We start from the raw sequence: 21,591 nt of genomic DNA on the forward strand, positions 1-21,591 counted from the left end.
CTCAAACAAACAGTTGAACTCGGAAACCCGACCTGAAAAAGACTGTGAAGAGAGCTATATTATGTAATGTAACATTGTAATTGTCATGTTACTGTTAAATTAATATGCAAGATGCTGCATATATTGTACTGCACAAGCAGAATACTTAGGTTTCACTTATACAGATCCGGGTTCGGGTAGGGTTCGGGTGCGGGTTTGGCCAAACCCAAACCCGAACCCGAAAGTGATCGGGTAAAACCCGAACCCGAACCCGAACCCGAACCCATTTAACTCGGGTTTTCACCCAAGAAATCGGGTCGGGTCGGGTCGGGTGCCCATGGGTTCGGGCTTCTCTGCCATCCCTAGAAGGCGATGTTGGCGAAACATCTCATCAGGCAAACCCTAATAATAATCTCGATCTTTTACGTTTTATCAAAATGGATCTCTTCAAAATTCTCTGAAATCAAAATTGAAAATTGATAAAACGAAATAGAAAAGACACAACAGAAGGCAAGGTCAAGCAGGTCACAACACAACGCAAGCACATCACAGGGATCCATCGGCACAATCGATCTCTGAAAAAAATTGGTACATCTTTATCCCCTTTCTTTTTTACTTCAATCAAAATTGAGATTTTTAAGAAGGGGTCAACTTCTATTGAAACTTGAAATTTAGCCCCATCATCTCTGATCTCTTTATGCAGTTATCATTGGTGTAGGTAGAGAAAACAACTAGATATTTTTTGTCCCACTAAAAAGTGGGTAGAGCATGCAAGACATCGATCTAAAAAGATTATCTAGGGCCAGATTTCCACCCCACTTTGCAAAATTTGTTTTTTGAAAAAAAAACCTTGATTTTCAATTGATGTCGATTTCTCCCATTTAAATCCACATTCATCAATTTCTCGATAAAAATAAAATTTTGAGAAAAGGTTTGAATTTGAAAATCATGAAAAGGAAGTTCCTGAGCGGTGATGGTTCTTTCAGTAATGATAGCAGAGATATTGTGGAAATATTATACGACAAAGCTCAGTGCAAATTTGAGAATTTCCTTATTCATTTCTTAAGGGCGATTAATCCTCCGAATTTTAAGTTTCCTTTTCCTCCAATGATGGGTAATGGGAAGAAAGTAGATTTGTGCAAGTTGTTCTTGGTGGTGAAGGGAAAAGGCGGGTATGATGCTGTTTGCAATCAGAAGCTTTGGAATTTGGCTGGGGAGGAGTCTGGTTGTGGTGATAGTGTTGGTTCGACAGTGAAACTATTTTATTTAAAATACTTGAGTGCTTTAGATGCATGGATGGAGAAAAATGTTGACAGGAAGGAAGTCATTAACTTGGAGTGTAAAATGGATACATATGGTGTGTTTTTGATGGATTGCACTGCTCAGGCAGAAAAGTTGATATTTGACCGTGCTCCAAATGAGGTAGCTGGGGAGGAGCTCAAGCGTGAAGGCTATGATGATGAGTGCAAGAATTAGAGTGAGTTGAGTACTGCTAAGAGTTGTGTCAGCTGATGAATGAACTTGTTTTTGAAATTTGTAGGGCACTGATCATGGAAGTATAGAAATAGTTTGATGGAAGGGAAATGCTTGTAGAGCAATAGTTTAAAATGTTATCATTTTCACAATATAATGAGGTAAACAAAAAACTATGGTTAATTGTGTGGTTAGGAGTTCTTGCTATTTAAATGCTTATTTTATTTGTGTAATGTTTAAATTTTGCTTAACATTGAGGAAAAATTATTCAAAATTATGAATTATTTCATATATCTCTTCACTTAAGCGCATGATCATCATTATGAAGATAAATTTTGATATTTTTAGGTACTAAATTTCTCTCGCAATTTGACATGAATGTTGTGAAAACTAGAGGTGTAGTGGGTACAATCCAGACCATGAACCCGGTCAACCCGAAGAAACCCAATCATATTTTGGTGGGTTTGTTGGGTCTTCGGACCAGTTTGGATATTTTTTCACTCACCTGGTCACCATCGATTCTAGTATCGGGTTTGTAGATTGAAGACCTAACCCAACCGTTAACTCGATCAACCCGAACCAACCCAAATAACATAACTTAAAATATTCGAAATAATGAGCGAGTCTCTTTCTACACTTTTTTTATAAGCCAAAGAAAGTCTCTTTCTACACTTAACCTTTATGTTTTGGTTGAGTTTTAGCCCAACTGTCACCATCTCACAAAAAAATCTAGCAAAAAGAACCAATCTCTCTCACTTCATTGCAAATGCCATGGCATACCACTGACCTTTGAATGTTCCCATGACCTATCCATCACATTTTTTTATGATTTCCCTTTTCAAGTTGTGATTCAAGCTCTTTTTGTGACTAGCCCCTTTTTTCCGTTTTTTTTCCTGTTTTTGTTTGATTTATTATGTCCTTTTTTAATTCTTCTTTCAAGTTTAGCACAGAGTTCTTAAAAATATAATATTTAATTCAAATTCAATCACCTGATCTGAACCTACCTATTTAACATCGAGTTAGTTCGATTCAGGTTCAGAACCAACCCAACCTGAAGCTCATTGATTGGTTCGAACTTATAAACACCTCAAATCCGACCCAAGCCAACCCAACCCAACCCAATTGCACCCTAGTGAAAAAATATCTCCCCAAGATTGTGCCTCCTAAGGGTTGTACTTTCAACCTCGGGGACCAAACAACTACTTTTAACCATAATGATAGACCCCCATTGGTACGGAGCTAACTTTTAAATATTATATTATTGTTATTATTAATTTTTTCACAAGATTGTTTTTTCTAAAGTTTGAAAGAAATTATTATTATTATTATTTTTGTAAGGTCTTAAATAGTAAACTTATTTTAATAATAAAGCCGACCTAAAAGCCTCATGCATTGCACAATTCACCAGCACTAGTGTTATATATTTTTTTTTGAGATTATTACCTAGACCTGATTGATAGATTAAACACCTGTAGATAATATTTTCGTGAGCATTGAAATAACTAAATTGTCATCCTAATTGACAAGAGGATTCCAAGACTATTGTACCCTTAGTACTTCTCTTAATATCATCTTTGGCTTACCTAAAAAACTAGATCAATACTGCTGTAAAAAAATTTACAAACTAATGTACGTATATCTAGGTGAACAAGGGTAAGAACAGAGTAAATTTTACTTACACACAAAGCAGGCGTTAGTAGAAAAAAGCACTTAACCCTAAAAGCACTTAAACCCAAATATTTGACAGAACCTTGGATCACGTATAAACTATCCCTATTTGCTATGACACCTAGGGGAATGACAGGTTAATCATGTTTCTTTTGTACACTAGGATCACAGTAGTATCCTAAATCACTTCTTTTGGGTGATCATCAAGCAAAAGAAGGCCACAACTCGGGCAGCTATACCATAAAAAATGAGGATAACCAGACATATAGGATAATCACTGACATTATAACCGCTATTCATCAGTGAACTGCAACGAGTTATCAGCCACACTCCAGTGTACCTAACAAAAATAGAAGATTTGTAAGAATCATATGGAAAATTTAGTAACATGAGCAATGGGTTTTCAAGTTTGTCAACATTTTCTCTCAGTGGTATTGTTAGCATGTTTGGATTCACATTCAAATCTTCGGGAATCAATTATGCTACCACAAAAGCTACTGGGAGTAGCATCTCCCAGACTCAATTCTCCAAACGTGAAAATCTAACATGTATCCAAACACGCACATATAGTGTTTTCCTATGGGGATATCATTACCCAAAAAGACATGAAGAAATACCCAGAAACAGTGTGTGGTAAGGGCAGATGCATGAATTACACAGATAAACAAGGAAGTTCCATAATATATATCATATCACCTAGATATAAGTTCTGAGCTGCTTAGTTTTATTCATGTTAAACCGCATTGAAGGGAAGAAGATTAATTTATCTTTTATCAATTTTTCACTTATATAATTTTTATTAACAATTTGAACCTTGCCACTTTTGATAGTCAGCACCTGCACACAATATGAAAGGGTTCAGATCCTAATCTCAGAGTTCAAGTTGTTCTTTTTAGTGTCAGAAACTTAGAATGCAATGAATATTTTGCATGTTATGTTTCTCCTCAATGTTATGCTTGGTACATAAGACAGACGAAAGCAAGGGGATTGAGAGGGATGAAACAGTTTTAATTAACACTTTGTGTAAGAAGAGAAAGAGAAAAGCTAGGTACATGAAAATTGTTCTGTGTGAGCTATTGATATCACATCCTCATCTTATTTTGGGATGAAGAGTATTACAAATATAATTGAATTAAACCAGGTGCAATCCACTTTCATATCATCATCTTATCTTAGCTAGGAATCATAAATTGTCTTTCATTCCTCATCTTCAATCCCCCAGTTTAATACAATAAAACATGCAAGCCTCAGGATTAGGCACCGAAAAAGCATTGCAACAATTATCCTATACCTGAACTTGATTTTCCTCATTTCAGAAAGTAGCACTATAGCAGCTTATCACAAGGTCTCTCATTAATTACCAACTTCATCATCAGTTAAAAAGAATAACTAATTGAAGCCTTATAAAACAGTGTAACTAATTGTCCCATAAATTCTTGTATTTGGTAAAGAATAATTGAGATCTAGCCCTAATGAACTCCGTACCATCCTAAATCTTCTAGGACTTCATACGTAACACAAGGTGAACAAAAGGTATATAGTTTATTTCAATTACCACAAGTCAATAACATACACAACTAATATAATATAGTAACATAACATGCCTTGAATATTATATAATGAGGTTATCTAAATCACCCGAGTAAATATGGCGCAAAATCACCCTGCCTTAGGTGGTCCAGTAATATCTTGACACGTGTCATGAGCTGAAATTTCCCAAGACACGTGTCAAAATATTACTAGGCCACCTAAGGCTAGGGTGTTTTCTTCTCATATTTACTTAGGGTGATTTAGACAAGCACTTATATCATATATTAGTTATTTGATTATACCATTCTTTCACTTGTGAACTAACCTTGTTTCAATAGTATTATGTCACTAACCCAGTGTATACAGAAATGTGAATACGTATGTGTGTGTACATTTGTTTTCAAATTTACATGCATGAATGCATTCCAGCAGCAATCAATACTCCATCAGAAGGAAGGGGGAATAAGAAGTCACAAGTTAAAACAGACCTTTCAGCATTTGCAGTGATAAAGGCCTCCAAAGCCCAATTTGGGTAGCACAATTTTACCAGGATCTTCATAAGGGTGGTATCTCTTTTCTGGTTCGCAATGAGAGTCATAACAACAGGGAGAAGCACTGACCACTACAAGTGATGGAAAAAGACAAAAAAAAAAAAAAAAAGTGTGTTTATCAGCAATTCCACGTCCGATAACATGTTTATATATCGATATGATCATACCAGCTGAGCTGGAGCAGGCTCAAAGTAAATTGCTATTGCATAAGCAATGCCAGTCACACAGTACACAAGGCAGACCAGAACCATGTAATTACTTCCGAAGCTTGACCTTGGATTGCTAAAAAAATAGAACATGGACAGATACACCACGGGTTTGATGATTGTATTGAACAGATCAACTGTATCTTTGGACAAAAAATGAGCAAGACTGCTGATCCCAGATGCACTCTCCCTCCAGTATTGCAATTTATCCAAAGAAAATGATCTCAGAGCTGCAATCTTGCATAGTAGAGCTGCAAGTAGGCAACATAAATGAGGGAAGAAGACACAAATAGAAAGGTTTGTCTGATGAAAATTAAATAATACTTTTTGCTTCTTTTAAGGAAGTTGTAAGAATAAAATTTACCATGATTAAAACAACTGAATTTTTTTTAGGAATCTAAAAGTAGATGTTCAATTAACCCAAGAAAGAAAAGAGTGGTTCATTTCTAGGAGAAGAAAGAGGGCACTCAAATTCAACAAGGATCTTTCAAACTTACAGACAGCAATGACAGTATATGTGTATCCAAGAGACCCGAATGTTTCATCATTTACTTTGGTAAGAGTGCCTAAGATAGCACCAGCAACTAATAAAAGGAGATAGTCAACTGCTTGTGATTTTCCTTCTCGCAACTGCTGCTTGGAAATCCTGGAAGTAATGGACCTAGTTAATAACCAATTCATGTAATCAATGGAGTACATTATCTATCGCAGTTCAAAAGGATAAACAACTCAATTAGTTCAAAAAAAAAGCTATGAAACTTAAATTTTATGTTTCATGCAGAAAGCTCTAAATTAAATCTCAAAGATATATATATATATATATTTTAAATACACATGTTAGTTAATTAATTTACTGTAATTTTCAATTTTTTTATTGTCAGAAGACAGAGCTGATAAGCTTTGATTACAAGAAACTAGAAATCCAGCCTTGTTAGTTAATTTGCTCTAAGGGAAACTGAATATGTATCAAATCATGGGACTTCATACCGCCCAACGTAGTATCTGTATTGCCGGGCTACGCCAGGGGTTCTTCGGTTTGATAAATCCTTGGTCTTTAAGAAGGTTGCCTCTATATGATCTTTATGGTTCTGGACATTACTCTTCATATCCTCCCAAAACTCACCAGCAAAGGATTGTTCTTCATCAGGACCCTTTATTGCATCATTTGTATGTGAGGAAGATGATGCAGCAGCAATTTGATCAGCATAATGAAGCATATCTGGTGGTACTGGGTAGCCATTATGAAGCATCCATCTGACAGGAAGCTGTTCATGAGTCACACCAGAACTCGGTTTAACTAAACCTTCCAGAATGTCAATGAAATGGTCTGGAGGATTCACACGATCAGGTACAGTGATTCCAATGCTAGCAAAGTATTCTTCTACTTTTTTAACAGGACCATGATATGCAGTAAGCCCACCTTTGGCTAGAAATATTATATCATCAAACATTCTGAACAAGGTATAGCTGTATCACAACAAAATCAAAATAAGGTATGAAGTCTATGCTGGAGTATTTGAAAACATGTTTTATTCTCCCTAATGTTAATAGTAATACTAGCAGGTTGTTAGGTATATCTGTACTTGATAAAATAAAACTAAGAGAGAGAGAGAGAAATGTACCATTACCTTGGTTGGTGAAGTACCATGCAGATGTTTACCCCTTCGAGAGCTTCACGACGAAGTGCTTTAAGAAGTAAAGTGGAAGATGCACTGTCCAGACCAGTTGTAGGCTCATCTAAGATTAATAATGAAGGCTCCATAACCATCTCCAACCCAACATTTACACGTTTACGTTGGCCTCCAGATATACCTCGCTTCTCTACTGTCCCAACAAGGGAATCCCTTACTGCCTGGAGTCCCAAGGACTCAATTACTCTTTCAACAATCAGAACCTTATCCGGTTTTGGCATGTCCGCAGACAGTCTCCAGTAATAAGAAACAACCATTTAAGTGAAATAACAATTAGAAGGGGACAAAAATTCAAAATAATAAACAAAATCAATAGAAAAGTCAAATCACTTAGTAATTGGTAGATACAATGGGGAAACTATGAAGGGACATAGGGGGCCATGGCCCCCTCAAAATTATAGAATTTTTTTCTGTGATATATACATAATTTTTTCATATAAAGTTTGGTATATATAAATAATGTTGCACTGTAAACACGATATACTGCATATCTCAACAGGCGGTCACTCTTACATTTTGGAGGACGGTGAGTGTTCGAATCTCGATCCTCAATTTTTTCATATAGAACTTCTCTTTTATGGAATGTAATTTCACTCTCTTTCAATATTTAATTTGGATCTATATCTATATATTTTGACGTTAACTTTTAGAGTGTTAATTATTATTGTTATTATTACAAGTACGTGGCCAAGAGTAAAAGAATTAAATAAATTGCATTTTTTTATAAATTTCTCTTTCTAAAGTGAAAGAGTTGTGAGAATAGTTATAAAAATGTTATTTAAAGATTAAAAAAAATACTTTAAAATTCCAAAAAATTTAAAACATGAAAAAGTAAATTTTCAATATTATAAATTCCTTATTTTTATGTTTTATATGTATTTGTTTCAAAAAAAAAAGTTTTATATGCACTGAATCTTATTTTATTTTGGCCCCCTCAATTTTTCTTTTCTAGTTCTGCCGCTGGGTAGATACTTAGCGCGCATGTTCATATACAATTAAGTAATTGTAAGTTTTGTAAAACATGTAACCATGTAAATGTCTTGTAAAAAAAGGCAGCCTGGTAAAGCTTCCGCTATGCCGCGCAGGGTTCGAGGAAGGGTCCGACCACTTGGTCTATTGTACACAGCCTTACCTTATTTTTTACACAAGAAGCTGATTTCAGGACTTCAAACTGTGACCTCAGTCACATGGAAAAAACTTATTACAGCTGCGCCAAGGCTCCCCTCACATTGACCGGAGATATGGCCAACTAAGACCTTATATAGGGTAAAGCAATCATCTCCCCTAAGCTAACTTTTGGGGTAAGGCCTAGCTCAAATTCTAATATGGTATCAAAGCGCATCCTAGATCCGTTTTTTTTGGAACCACCCAGATATGGGCCACCCGCAGATGTTCATTACTGCCAATTTCCACGCTTCATGTGTCTAGCCCTAGGCGTGGAGGGTGTGTTAGGAAGTCCCACATTCACTAGAGATATGGCCAACTTTAACCCTATTTTTCTCACCCCTAAGCTAGCTTTTGAGGTAGAGTTAGGCCTAAGCCCAAATTCTAATAAGAGTAAATTACATACGCTCTTTTCAGACAAAACTATACAGAGAACACTTTTTTCTAGTATATTAAAAATACATAGACATCCTATATATTCAACTTTTAGTTGAAGTGTTGTTAACTATTATCGAACTCAAAAGAATTGTACAAGACAGTTATAAGACCAAAGATGCTCTATGGTAGTGAAGAATTAACAAGAGCGTGGAGATGATATTGGTAAGGTGAATGAGTGCATATTTAAGAATATGCAAGAGCAGGAACAAATGTATCCCAAAAGAGGTTGGAATCAATATTTGGAAATAGGATAAGATCCGACTGTTTCATCTAGTAAAACCACGAACCAGTTAGGTTTCTTGTTCAATTGTTCCTTAGTAAATGTTAGAAACCCGGTTTTTCAGCAAGGAAATGTAGAAACAATGTTAGACACTAGGAATAGAACTAGAAAATAGAGGTGGAATTGCATAATATCACTGAACCCTCTGGTAGAAACCCAGAAGCAGTGCTGCAGAAGATTACAGAGAAAAGGAAAAATGAAAAGATAGCAGAGGCAAATTAGAGAGTGCCTCTATTCTCTCCCAAGTCCAAGCCTAATCCCAATTCAAGCCTACCCCTCTCTCACACAATACTTGCTTATATAATCCCCAATCTCTCTCTCTTTCCCACTACCTGCACAGCTCATGCCACCTCAGCAGGTGGTTACACCTCTCATGAGAATTGATTTGGTGCATTGCACCTCTTCCTCTTACTTCCATGGACTCTAGTAGTATTGGGCCTATCCCTAACAATTGGGTTCCTATCAGTATGTTATCTGGTTTAACCTTGGTTCAAACCATGACCTAGAGGTCTTACTAGTTCGGTCCCCATTTGTTTTTTAAATCATTGGTTGGAGTAGAACCTATTGTGGAGAAGGTGATGACTGATGAGAGCTTGTTTAAGGTGATTTAGTTAAGTACGAAAAAAAAAACAGCAGTTCAAATAAGAAAAGTGGATCAAATGGAAGATAATTAGATTAAAAGGGATAGACAAGACCTAAGTAAGCTTTAAGAGACACCATTAAGAAACACCTTACTCTAATGGGAAGTTGTCGTATTGGGAAGTTACCATAATTTGAACCTAAACTCAAATCATCAGCCACACCAATCATCAAAGCTTCGACTCTTAATTAAGTTTTAAGAAAAAAATGATAAAATGAGGTTAAAGACAGAAAAACCTATGTAATTTAAGAAATAATAAAGGGTCGTACTTCTGGCACTTTATCATATATCTAGTTGACAATAATAATAACTCCAAAACAACCTCAAATAATATGAAACAAAACTGTGAAACAAAACATACCATTTGTTAATGATAAAAATAAACATAAAATTAGAAAAATGTTGCTAAATATATATAATAAAGTGTCCTAGTTTTAATAAGCTTTGAATCAAGTGACATGAATTAGAAGCAATATCAAAGAAAATACATGAATTTCAAGCACTCAAATAAAAAATGCACAAAGTAAGTTCAGCAAGGAAAATCGATTACCTGCATCTTGCACTGAAACGAAGATTTTCCTCCACTGTCAAGTTCCCATGCACAATATCATCTTGTGGCACATAACCAATAATTTTCTGATAACAGTGAATTGATTCAGGTTTTCCATTGATTAGAATTGAGCCTGACATAAGGCATCCTCTTGCTTTCCCTGCCAAAGCAGAAAGAAATGTAGTTTTGCCTGCTCCTGAGGGACCCATCACAGCTGAAACTCGACCAGGCATGATTTTACCAGTCACACATCTGAGTAGATGTTTTCTTTTCCCTTTCAAAGTGAGAGTTAAATCTTTGAAAGCTACTTCAATCACAGGCCTAGTTGTAACCTCACCATCAGTAGCCATTGAAATCACTCCTGAGAAAGTCAAGTTTTTGTTTTTCTCTTGTTGAGCTTTCTCCTTCTCAATCTGACCATAAGCATACCTTAAAATTTGGCTTTGTGTGTGTAAATTTTTTCCCTTCGGCATCTGCTTTTTAATATTTTTATCTCCGATTTGCAAATTGAATCCTTCATTGCCTTGAGGATCATTCTCAAGGGAATTCATCATTTTAGTAAGATTGCTAGGTTCCTTTTTTTGGGCTTTTGTAGCTGCAGATGACTGCTCAGATTTGTTTGAAGAATCAGGAGGCACTGGTGGCAAAAATGTATCGCCCGTAGCAGGTTTAGATTGATTGAAAACCTTTGATTGCTCTGCTTCCCTTACTGACTTTCTGCGAGAAAAAGTGCGGGATAATTGATCTTGCAATCCTGACTTGCCCTTCTTAGCAACATTTTTTGCTGCTTTCCACCTTTCTCGAGCTTGTACAGTTTCCCTTACTTGTCTTGCTGCAGCTTCCCTAGATTTAGCCTTCCTTCTTTCTCGAGTGGCTAGAATTTGATCAGAACAATTATAAATGATGATCAGGAGAGTACTCAATGCAACCTACAAGGGGGAATAATATCAACTATGATAAACTGGGTATAGAGAGGAATGGTCGGAAAATATTTGAAAGTGTTTCATTCTCTTTCAGAGTATATGAAAAACAGAAAGCATGTAAAGTGGCATGAAAAATTGGCCTTAATCACTCAAAAACAGATGGTAATAAAAACTTTGATTGAGCATGAAAAGAAAACTAAAGTTCAATGAATGTTTTACTTTTCCATACCACATAACTAATGAACCAAAATGAAATAAAGGGGGAATGATAGCATGACCTAATCCAATACCACATGAGATTCTACTTACAATAAGTAAGGCGCCATAAGCATGCATATTTTGGGTTGCTGTGCTTGGATTGCAGGAACTCAACTTAGAGCATCCTGCAAAAATGAACAATACAAACTAAGGTTCTACTTGATGTCCTCCATTCTCAAACAAAATTGTTGAAATTATAGGATTTACTCTTTTAGTTTTATGAAGAGAGAAATTGTAAGTATTCTAAATAACTGTTAATATCTTATTGATAGTTCGTTCATAATACTTGATTCAGAAGTACAATATTTATATACTAGATTCGGAGAGGTTTCCTAGTCAAATACTAACTCTAAACAATAAAATTGTGTTTTATCCTGATCTATCATAACAAAATCAAAATAATATAAATCCATATCCTAACAAATCTAACTCACCAAGATATATCCTAATAGATATCTCTTAATAGGTAATTTAGAAATCTCAACAAAAATAAAGCGTGTAAATGAGACAAAAGCTAAATCCAATTATTTATAGATAATCTTCTGGATCTAATTCTAAGGTCTCCCTAATATGCACCACTTTTACAGTGGTGCAATTTTACACCACTTACTTTGATCGGTTATAACAGGTTTACACATTAATTTTTTTTTTAAAAAAATATCATTAAAAATTTATTATATATTAAATTTCTTTAAAAAAAGATGTGTTGACCTGTTATAGCAGGTTAAAAAAAGTGGTGTAAAATTACACCACTCTAAAAGTGGTGCATATTAGAGGTCACTGATTACCCTAATTCTAACCCATTTTATCGTGTTATCTATGATGTAATGTATTCGCCCCTTATGAACAAAGTTAAAATACAAAGTCTTATTTTATAGTCAGTAAATTTGAATTTTCAGTAAGTTTCACAAAATATCTGAGTATAATTTTTTATGCTTAAGATTTACAATCTTAAATGTAATTCTTTCAAACAGATGTGAGGCTCATACCTAAATACTAGTTGATTATATAAAATCCAGACATAAGGTAAGTCTGTTTTACAAACTGATATGGTAGTCAATCCGAGAGGGAAATAAGGGGAGGGCAGTGAGAGGAGCTGACTTGTTAAAACCTCACTTCTGTGGCAGGGAAGGTGAGAGGAGGGGAAATGTTCAAAGCAACAATTAAAAGGACGGTGAGGCATGAGAGAGGGCATCTAGTCATTCAGTGGTTTTTTTGTGGGGCATTCAGCCAGGGAGGTTGCAGACCCTTCAAGTTCTGCAAGTTCTTTTCTGGTTTTGTGAGCCTGTAATTGGGGTTTATCCCCATTCTTCTAAAATATAATTTTCAGTTGTCAGTCTAAGTTACAAAAATTGATGAGGACCTTCCATCGAACTTTTTCATAACTAATGGTAGAGGAGTCGGTGGAATTAGAGAAAGGCAAAAGAGAGCATCCAATATGGTTGGTCAAGAAATGGTAAAATAAGTCATAATTCTATGATGGATAATTCAAAAAGCTATGAATTCATGAGGGATATTTAAGGACACAACGATGGCATAAATTAGACTTATAATACATACAAAATAAAAAAATTGACTTACGATTTTGGTGAGTAGAGCCCATCCTGCAGTAATATCTGAAATTGAAAAAAAACAATGAGCAGAAACACTCAGCAATGAGTACAAAGGTTAGTTGTCAACTTGTGATGGACATGCGATGTAATAGAATGTAATAGTGAACTTTCAGAGGACATAATCTTGTGTTGAGATATGTAGATAAAATAAATAGGGAATAAATATATTTAGTATATTTTATCTTTTATTAGGATAGATCTTTTCCTTATTTAGCTATCCCTAAACTCTTGTATATATATATGTACTCAGCTTCATGGAATAATCAATCAGAATATTTCATTCAAGTTGGTACCAGAGCTTTCTGATTCAAGTCTCCCTCTGGTTTACTAGTTTAGTTTAGGGTTTCAGCCATCGTAGGCTAACCCTTATATTTACCAGTTAGAATTCCGGAAGCAACCACCGGCCGCCACCACTGCTGTTGGCTGCTGCTACCATAGTCCGCTGCTGCCACCACTGTGTCGTGATCAGCCGCCACCGCCAGCCGCTGCCGTCGCCGCCGGTCGCCGCTGACAATTTTTCTGGGTTTGCTTGTTTTTATTCCAGGATTCCTCTTCTGTGGTTCGTTTCTGTGTTTGAGGTCTCTTGTTTCTGTTTTTTGGCCTGTTCCAGTCAGTGAGCCTTTCGTTTGAAGTGTGTTTGGATTTGTTTGGTTGCGGTTGTTTTCCCTGTCTCTGTTTGTTCTTTTTCTTCATGGAGGATTTGCTGAAGGATAAGTCTCCCAAGGGTGAGAAGAAGAGTCTCATCTCATTTGCTTTTTCTGGGACTCCTGTTATCACTTCTGAGAAGTTGAATGAGGCAAATTATCTAGATTGGTCCAATGCTGTTGAGATCTGGTTTTTGGGTCAAGGTTTGTCCGAGCACCTTACTAAAAAGTGTGCTGATATTGATGCTTCTGAGAAGAAGGAATGGGAGAAGGCTGATTATCAACTTGTTTCTTTATTATACCAGGCAATTGAACCTAGACTGATTGTTCACTTTCGTCCCTACAAAACATGTTATGATGTGTGGAAAAAGGCACAGGACATCTATGCTAATGATATTCAGCGGTTGTATGATTCAGTACGTAATTTGGCAAATCTCCAGATGACTGATCTTAATTTGCCGTCTTACCTGAATAAGGCACAATCTACCATTGTGGAGCTGAAGTCAATGCTGGTTAATGACGATTTGAAGAAGGTGCTGGAGAAACTTGACAATATGTTCATGGTGTTTGTTTTGCATGGTCTCCATAAGGATCTGGAATCTGTTCGAAACCAGACCCTTACTAATCCCAATATTCCTACAGCGGAGGAGCTTATTAATCGTTTACTTCGTGTTCCTTCATCTGCCACTTCAGCTAGACTTGAATCTCATACAGCCTCTGATTCCTCTGCTCTCATATCAAATTCTTTTGAGTCAGGGGGTCGAGGTCGTGGTCGTAAAGGTGGTGGACGTGGAAGAGGAGGTAGAGGAAATCTCCATTGTTCTTACTGTAAGAGGGATGGACACACACAGGATCGTTGTTACTCTCTAGTTGGGTTTCCAGACAAAACTGCTAATGTCGCACAGTCTATGGAGTCCAAGGTTGAATCTGATGGTGCAAAGAACCACTCATTCTCAGCTGATGAGTACAAGGAATATCTCCAGCTGAAGGGCGCTCAACGATCATCTTCGTCAGCAACTGTTGCTCAAACCGGTAATTCTACAGTTTGTTACTCTCATTCTACACCTGTTGGATCCTGGGTTTTGGATTCCGGTGCCTCAGATCATCTCACTGGTAATCCTTCCTTTTTCTCTAACTTATCTTCACCCAAAACTACACACCATGTTACCCTTGCAAATGGCTCGAAAGTACAAGCCACCGGTGTTGGGCAGACATCTCCTCTTCCTACACTACCTTTGAGTTCTGTTCTATTAGTTCCGGGATGTGCTTTTAATCTTATTTCTATCAGTAAATTAACCAAATCATTAGGTTGTGCCATAACTTTTACCTCTGATTCCTTCTTTATACAGGACCGGAGTACGGGACGGATGATTGGAGCAGGATCTGAATCACATGGTCTCTATTATCTACAACAACCATCTTCTGCAATTTGTGCGGCTGCTGCTGAGTCTCCGAGTTTACTTCATCGTCGTCTGGGACATCCGAGTTTGGACAAATTAAAGAAGATGGTGCCTTACTTGTCGCAGTTAGAGTCTTTGGAATGCGAGTCATGTCAGCTTGGGAAGCATGTTAGGTCGTCTTTTCCTAGTAGTGTCAATAAAAGGGCCCTACATCCATTTGATGTCATTCATTCTGATGTTTGGGGTCCAAGTCGTGTTTCTTCTATCTTAGGATATAGGTATTATGTCAGTTTTATTGATGATTTCTCCAGGTGTACTTGGATATTTTTAATGAAAGATAGATCTGAGTTGTTTAGTATCTTTCAAAATTTTTGTCATGAAATTGAAACTCAATTTGATAAGAAAATTCGTGTTCTGCGAAGTGATAATGCTAAAGAGTATTTTTCTGATTCCTTTAACTCTTTTATGAAGTCTCATGGCATTATACATCAGTCTAGTTGTCCACATACACCCCAACAAAATGGGGTAGCTGAGAGAAAACATAGACATATTGTGGATACGGCTCGTACTTTATTGATCAATGCTAATGCACCTTTAAAGTTTTGGGGTGAAGCTGTTTTGACTGCAGGATATTTGATAAATCGGATGCCATCATCTGTTTTGGGTAATCAGATTCCTCATTCCATGTTGTATCCTAGGGAATCTTCATTTTGTGTTCTGCCTCGTGTCTTTGGTTGTACTTGCTTTGTTCATGATCTTTCACCAGGTCGTGATAAGATGTCTGCTCGGGCTGTCAAATGTGTCTTTTTAGGTTACTCTCGTGTTCAAAAAGGGTATAAGTGTTACTCTCCATCCACACATAAGTTCTACACTTCTGCAGATGTCACGTTCTTTGAAGATACACCTTACTTTGTTACAACTGGTCAACAATCTGATCTAGATATCTTTCCTGTGGTTTTACCTGTTCCTCAAGTGTCTATGTCACCATCTTCGGTCGTTACTCCTCAAGCAGACACTTCCACTCCATCAGCGCCAGCTCCTGATATGTCTCGTTATCGCATTACTTATGAGCGTCGCCCACGACGTACTGTAACGGATGAGCCCCACGACTCAGTTTCTGCAGGAAATGAGACATGTGATTTGGTTCCTCATCCAGCCTCCTCTCCTGCTTCGGATCCTGTTGACTTGCCCATTGCCCTTCGGAAAGGTAGTCGTTCTACTCGTAATCCCCATCCTATTTATAATTTTCTCTCATATCATCGCTTGTCCCCTGCATACTACGCTTTTGTTTCTACCATATCTTCCATTATTGTACCTAAGACTATACAGGAGGCCCTATCTCACAAAGGTTGGCGTCAAGCGATGATTGACGAGATGACAGCTTTAGAGTCTAATAATACATGGGAGCTTGTTCCTCTTCCTGCAGGGAAATCTATTGTTGGGTGTCGTTGGGTCTTTAATGTTAAAGTAGGCCCTGATGGACATATTGATCGATTGAAGGCTCGTCTTGTTGCCAAAGGGTACACTCAGGTTTATGGCTTGGATTATAGTGATACTTTTTCACCAGTTGCAAAGATGGCATCTGTCCGTTTATTTTTGGCCATGGCTGCTATGCGACATTGGCCCTTGTTTCAGCTGGATATTAAAAATGCTTTCTTACATGGTGATTTGGAAGAAGAGATCTATATGGAGCAACCACCGGGGTTTATTGCTCAGGGGGAGTCAGGACTAGTTTGTAAATTGCAAAAGTCTCTGTATGGTCTGAAACAATCACCCCGAGCTTGGTTTGGCCGTTTCAGCAATGTTATTCAGCAGTTTGGGTTAGTTCGTTGTGAAGCGGATCACTCAGTCTTCTTTAGGTGTTCATCCTCAAAGACGTTCATTTATCTTGTTGTCTATGTGGATGATATTGTAATCACCGGTGATGACCAAGAGGGCATACAAGCTCTTAAGCAGCACCTGTTTCAGCATTTTCAGACTAAGGATCTTGGATCTTTGCATTACTTTCTTGGGATTGAGGTAGCTCAGTCAAAGTCTGGCATTGCTATTTGTCAAAGAAAGTATGCGCTTGATATTTTGGAAGAAACAGGCCTTCTTAACTGCAAGCCTGCGGATACTCCTATGGACCCTAATGTGAAGCTTCTGCCTAACCAGGGGGAGCCTTATTCTGATCCAGGAAGATATAGGAGGTTAGTAGGAAAGTTGAATTATCTCACAATGACCAGGCCTGATATATCATTCTCTGTTAGTGTTGTCAGTCAGTTTTTAAACTCTCCTTGTAAGAGTCATTGGCAGGCTGTTATTCGGATACTTCAATACATAAAAGGGTCGCCTGGAAAAGGTCTTGTTTATACTGATAGAGGTCATACTAGTATTACTGGATATTCAGATGCGGATTGGGCAGGTGATGCAGGTGATAGGAGATCCACCTCTGGTTATTGTGTTTTTATTGGTGGAAATCTCATCTCTTGGAAGAGTAAGAAACAAAGTGTTGTTGCTAGATCAAGCACCGAAGCTGAGTATCGTGCTATGGCTCATACTACGTGTGAGCTCTTGTGGTTGAAGCACTTACTTCAGGAGTTGAAGTTTTGTGCGATTACTCCTATGAACTTAGTATGTGACAATCAGTCAGCTTTACATCTTTCTTCTAATCCGGTTTTTCATGAACGAACAAAACATATAGAAGTTGATTGTCATTTTATTAGGGAGAAGATTCTTTGTGGTACTATCAAGACTTCTTCTGTTTGCTCTCAAGATCAGCTGGCTGATATTTTTCCAAGTCTTTACGAGGTCCCCGGATAAAATATATATGTGACAAACTGGATGCATACGATTTATATGCTCCAACTTGAGGGGGAGTGTTGAGATATGTAGATAAAATAAATAGGGAATAAATATATTTAGTATATTTTATCTTTTATTAGGATAGATCTTTTCCTTATTTAGCTATCCCTAAACTCTTGTATATATATATGTACTCAGCTTCATGGAATAATCAATCAGAATATTTCATTCAAGTTCTTGCAACAAAGAAATTGAGACAATATAGAAGGGATCAAAACAAGGTTTGGGATAAATCAATACCCACTATCACAAGAAACTTTACGTGTTGTAGTCGGGCAGTATGATCCTGGAGAACAGAAGATATCACTATTGTTCACAACGCCAGACCAAATATCAGCACTGCCACAAGTATGATTTGTTTCTCCCTGAGGTATCTGGTAGCTATATCTGCAAATTTGTTTTTTAGTAATGAAGCTTAGATAACATGGAGAAAAATTATCAAGTGTGGAACTTACGGGTCACATGTTCCAGTCGTATGGTTCAGTTTTGCCATTGGACAATAAGAACCTAGTGGACAAGCTTCATTGAGAAAAAATGAGAAAAGTTAAAAAAACAGGATACTTGAGCAGCTAATTTTGCAAGAACTGCAACATATGATGCTTGTAAGTTGTAATGCATTTCCTCAAATTTTGCTTTTTTTTTTCATAGACATTTTTTTTCGCAATGATGCTGTTAACAAATATTATTTTCTTGAGTCTTTACAACTTTGATTATACTCCAGATTATTGTCAGTAATCCTACATGTCTAGCAATCAGTGTTACAAACAACAAGTATAATTAATTAGGTATAAGTGTATCCTTTCATGCAATAGTCACATCCGTGATATAATGAAGGATCTATGTCAATTTCCTCATATCTTTATAAATGTATTATGAACTGAAGCAGTGAAGCTTGAAGATAGAGGTGATAGATGCATCAATAACAAAATATGCTTGAAATTCATAATTCCATGCTATATTCCTAATTAAAGGTGAAATATTAATATATCACATACTTACGTATCATGCAAGTTAGTCCTTGAGGACAGAAAAAACCCTCGCAACAAGGTTGACAATTTTTGGTTCTATAAGGAATTTCCTTAAAGTCCTTTTTCAAGTCAATATTCTTGCCTGCACTACAAGACCAACCAGGTTCACAACCAGAAACCCATGAGGTCAAATTGCAATTCTTGTTTGGTTTTGCGTAATTGGCTGAAGATGCTCCTCCCTGTTCCACGAAACCATGAAAGTAGTACCTTATTTCAGTTGCTGTACATATTCGATCTCTGAAATCTCCTGTCAATCAAATTACATCATATTTAGGAATAAATTTGCTTCAAGCAAAAAGAAAATCGGACAAGAAAAGAACTATGCAGACTAAATATATGCTGCAGAATGCAGAGTCCTAAGCCCACAAATTTCAATGCCTCAATTGCACAAAAGCATGTTTTTGGAACCAGGCTCTGGATAACAAACACCATCAGGAAAGTCTGCGGAAGTTGAGCAGGTCGGTGACACAATGCCATGCAACACAAATATAAGAGAATTGTAGCTTGCTTTTATCAAATGCTAGAAACACAAGTTAACAAGTAATACACTAGCCTCTAAACACAGTGAGTTGTTTCTGTTTGTGTGAGTTTCAAATGAAAAATTCTACACACTTTTGAATTATAATCCCAAATGGACAAACTTCTATTTTTACTTCTCTATCATCCTTCAAGGACAAAAAACCTAGTGAAGTATCTAAACTTCAGTAGTCACGAACATTCTGTAAATGATACTTTTAGATATAAAACTATCCCTAAACTTTCATCTAACACTTTTGGGGAGTTGGTTATTTGAAAGATGTAAAGGTATTAGAGCTTCTATAACCAAGTAGTCATGAGTTCGGTCCTTATTGTTCCCATTCTTCAAAATAAAAGGTGAATTTCAGTGCAAGACTGGTTGAAATAATAGGCTTTCATTTCGTGAGGGGGTGTTACTTGTTAGCCATTAAATTATTTGTGACTTTTCACCAACTAACTTAAGCTTTTGGAAGAATGATAGGACACAACAGTTACTAAACTATAAATATGAGAGCGCATACCTTTTTTCTTAACACAAGAATCAATGAAATCCAACTTCCCCTTAAAGTCAAACGCTTCCTCCCAATCATTTTTCCTGAAAGACAAGAAACAATACAAACATCAAGGAGACATGGACACTTAATAAACTTTGTTGTTCTGAATACTATAGAATGCATACTATATTGGACACTCCTAGAATGCATACTATATTTTTTTTAAAGATAAACCATGTCATTATCATAGATCATAAGAGAAAAAAGCATGAAAACATCCTTCTCAAGTAAGTCCCTTAATTACACCTTTGTTTCAGCACTACAAAACCAAAGAGAATTGACTCTATTACAACCTTTCTAGGCTAAGTAGTCTGCAATAGTGTTAGTTTCCCTATAAGCATGTTTAGGGTCCGACTCCTCTAAAGTGAATTACAGGGTAAAGTAAGCATCACAACCATTGATTGAATTACTTTATTGACTTTATCAGAATTAGTAATCATTATTAATGGTTATGATGCTTACTTTACCTCTAAAACGAGTGGAGCCAAATCTGCATGTTTAACCCCTAAGCAATTCACCTCTCCTAGCAAAACATCAATTAGGTTCAAATCATTGAGCAACTTCCACGGCCTATTATTTTTAGAATTTACCAACCCACTGCGAAAGAGGAACCGCTCTCAGTGTTGAAGTTTCTAACCATAAACTGTTTAGAATTTAAGCTAACCTCTAAACACGGCCTATCATATTAAATTGTTACAATAGTTGAGTTGGGGCATATAGTCTATAATAACTAATACAAACTTACTTTCAAAACATTAAAGTGTGTGTTTGGACACGAGCTTAGTGCAACATGAAGGGACTTTCATAGTGAGTGCTAGTTGCACCTGTGCGAACGAGCATCCAAACATAACCCAAGTTGCAAATGCACATGTATTATGAATTATGCTAAGTCTTAAATACAAATTTAGGATCATGTGTTTAGGATTATGCTAATCTTATGTCAAATATGCATGTAATGTGAGTTAAGTAAACAAAAGGCAATAGAAGAAAACAAGAGACTCACACATTCTTTATGCAGAAACCTAAATTTGCTTTGATATCCTTGTTCAAAAGGGTAGCGATATTCTGAAGCTCCTTGTAGATTTCTTCACTGTAAAAGGATGGGGCGAAAGCGTTATCAGCGCATTGAATCCCCTGGAGCAGAGTGAAATAGAGCAAGGAGAGAACAATGGGGATTCTGGAAGCATGGTTCTTCCTGGTTTCCATGATTGGGTGGTGGGCACTGAATCAAGCACCATTTGAAGAAGATCGTGGTGCCATGGCATGGGTTGCAGAAGGAAGAGAATTGATGGAGAGAATGAGAATGAGGATGAGAAAGTGGGGAAGGAGAGGGTGGCGTGGTTTTTGGAGGGAGAGGTGGCCGAGAGAAATGGGTGCCAAGATTCAAGGATGTGCATTGCATTGTTTCCTCTCTTCTCTTTCCTCTCAGCAGCATGAGCAAGTGATTGTATTGTATTATTGTATCAATCGAACAATTGTCATGCATCCTTAAAAGACACAAAGACAAGCGGTTTAAATTTCTTAAAATTTGACTATATTGTCTAATGATTGAAATTTTGATTTTAGGCTTAATTCCACTTGAGGCACCTGATGTTTCAGAAATGAGCGATCGGTGCCCCCGTGTTTAAACGTAGCGGTCAG

General features: G+C 36.8%; 1 protein-coding gene and 1 long non-coding RNA gene across 4 annotated transcripts; one reads left to right on the forward strand and one right to left on the reverse strand.

Annotated features, from left to right (window-relative positions):
• The first annotated feature begins 351 nt into the window (after positions 1–351).
• LOC130719984 (uncharacterized) lies at positions 352–5,937 on the forward strand. 2 transcript variants are annotated; one of them, XR_009012913.1, is made up of 3 exons: positions 352–567; positions 5,080–5,704; positions 5,801–5,937. It is a non-coding gene; the product is annotated as an uncharacterized LOC130719984 (long non-coding RNA). The 2 variants fall into 2 exon arrangements; XR_009012912.1 differs by having other exon boundaries at positions 5,083–5,704.
• LOC130719983 (putative white-brown complex homolog protein 30) lies at positions 3,069–21,330 on the reverse strand. 2 transcript variants are annotated; one of them, XM_057570570.1, is made up of 14 exons: positions 20,954–21,330; positions 19,918–19,991; positions 18,963–19,127; positions 18,308–18,371; positions 18,093–18,239; positions 12,933–12,967; positions 11,403–11,476; positions 10,171–11,099; positions 7,036–7,332; positions 6,395–6,874; positions 5,905–6,053; positions 5,369–5,658; positions 5,139–5,272; positions 3,069–3,460 (listed from the first exon to the last, which is right to left on the reverse strand). In XM_057570570.1, the coding sequence occupies exons 1-14, from the start codon at positions 21,154–21,156 to the stop codon at positions 3,304–3,306; spliced, it is 3,198 nt and encodes a 1,065-aa protein (XP_057426553.1). In that variant the 5' UTR covers positions 21,157–21,330; the 3' UTR covers positions 3,069–3,303. The 2 variants fall into 2 exon arrangements, with proteins under 2 accessions (XP_057426553.1, XP_057426552.1); XM_057570569.1 differs by having other exon boundaries at positions 18,852–19,127.
• Between the last annotated feature and the right edge of the window lie 261 nt (positions 21,331–21,591).

The sequence above is a fragment of the Lotus japonicus genome, chromosome 5 (genome assembly GCF_012489685.1).
Source record: "Lotus japonicus ecotype B-129 chromosome 5, LjGifu_v1.2".
Classification (NCBI taxonomy): Eukaryota; Viridiplantae; Streptophyta; class Magnoliopsida; order Fabales; family Fabaceae; genus Lotus; species Lotus japonicus.

Bases quoted from the DNA above. Each gene is read 5' to 3' on its own strand.
- LOC130719983 (XM_057570569.1), bottom strand. From the start codon at position 21,156: ATGGAAACCAGGAAGAACCATGCTTCCAGAATCCCCATTGTTCTCTCC. The intron at 18,372-18,851 runs GTAAGTATGTGA...TTCTCAATGAAG, and splicing joins AGGACTAACTTGCATGATAC to CTTGTCCACTAGGTTCTTAT. The intron at 5,273-5,368 runs GTATGATCATAT...CATCACTTGTAG, and splicing joins AGCCTGCTCCAGCTCAGCTG to TGGTCAGTGCTTCTCCCTGT.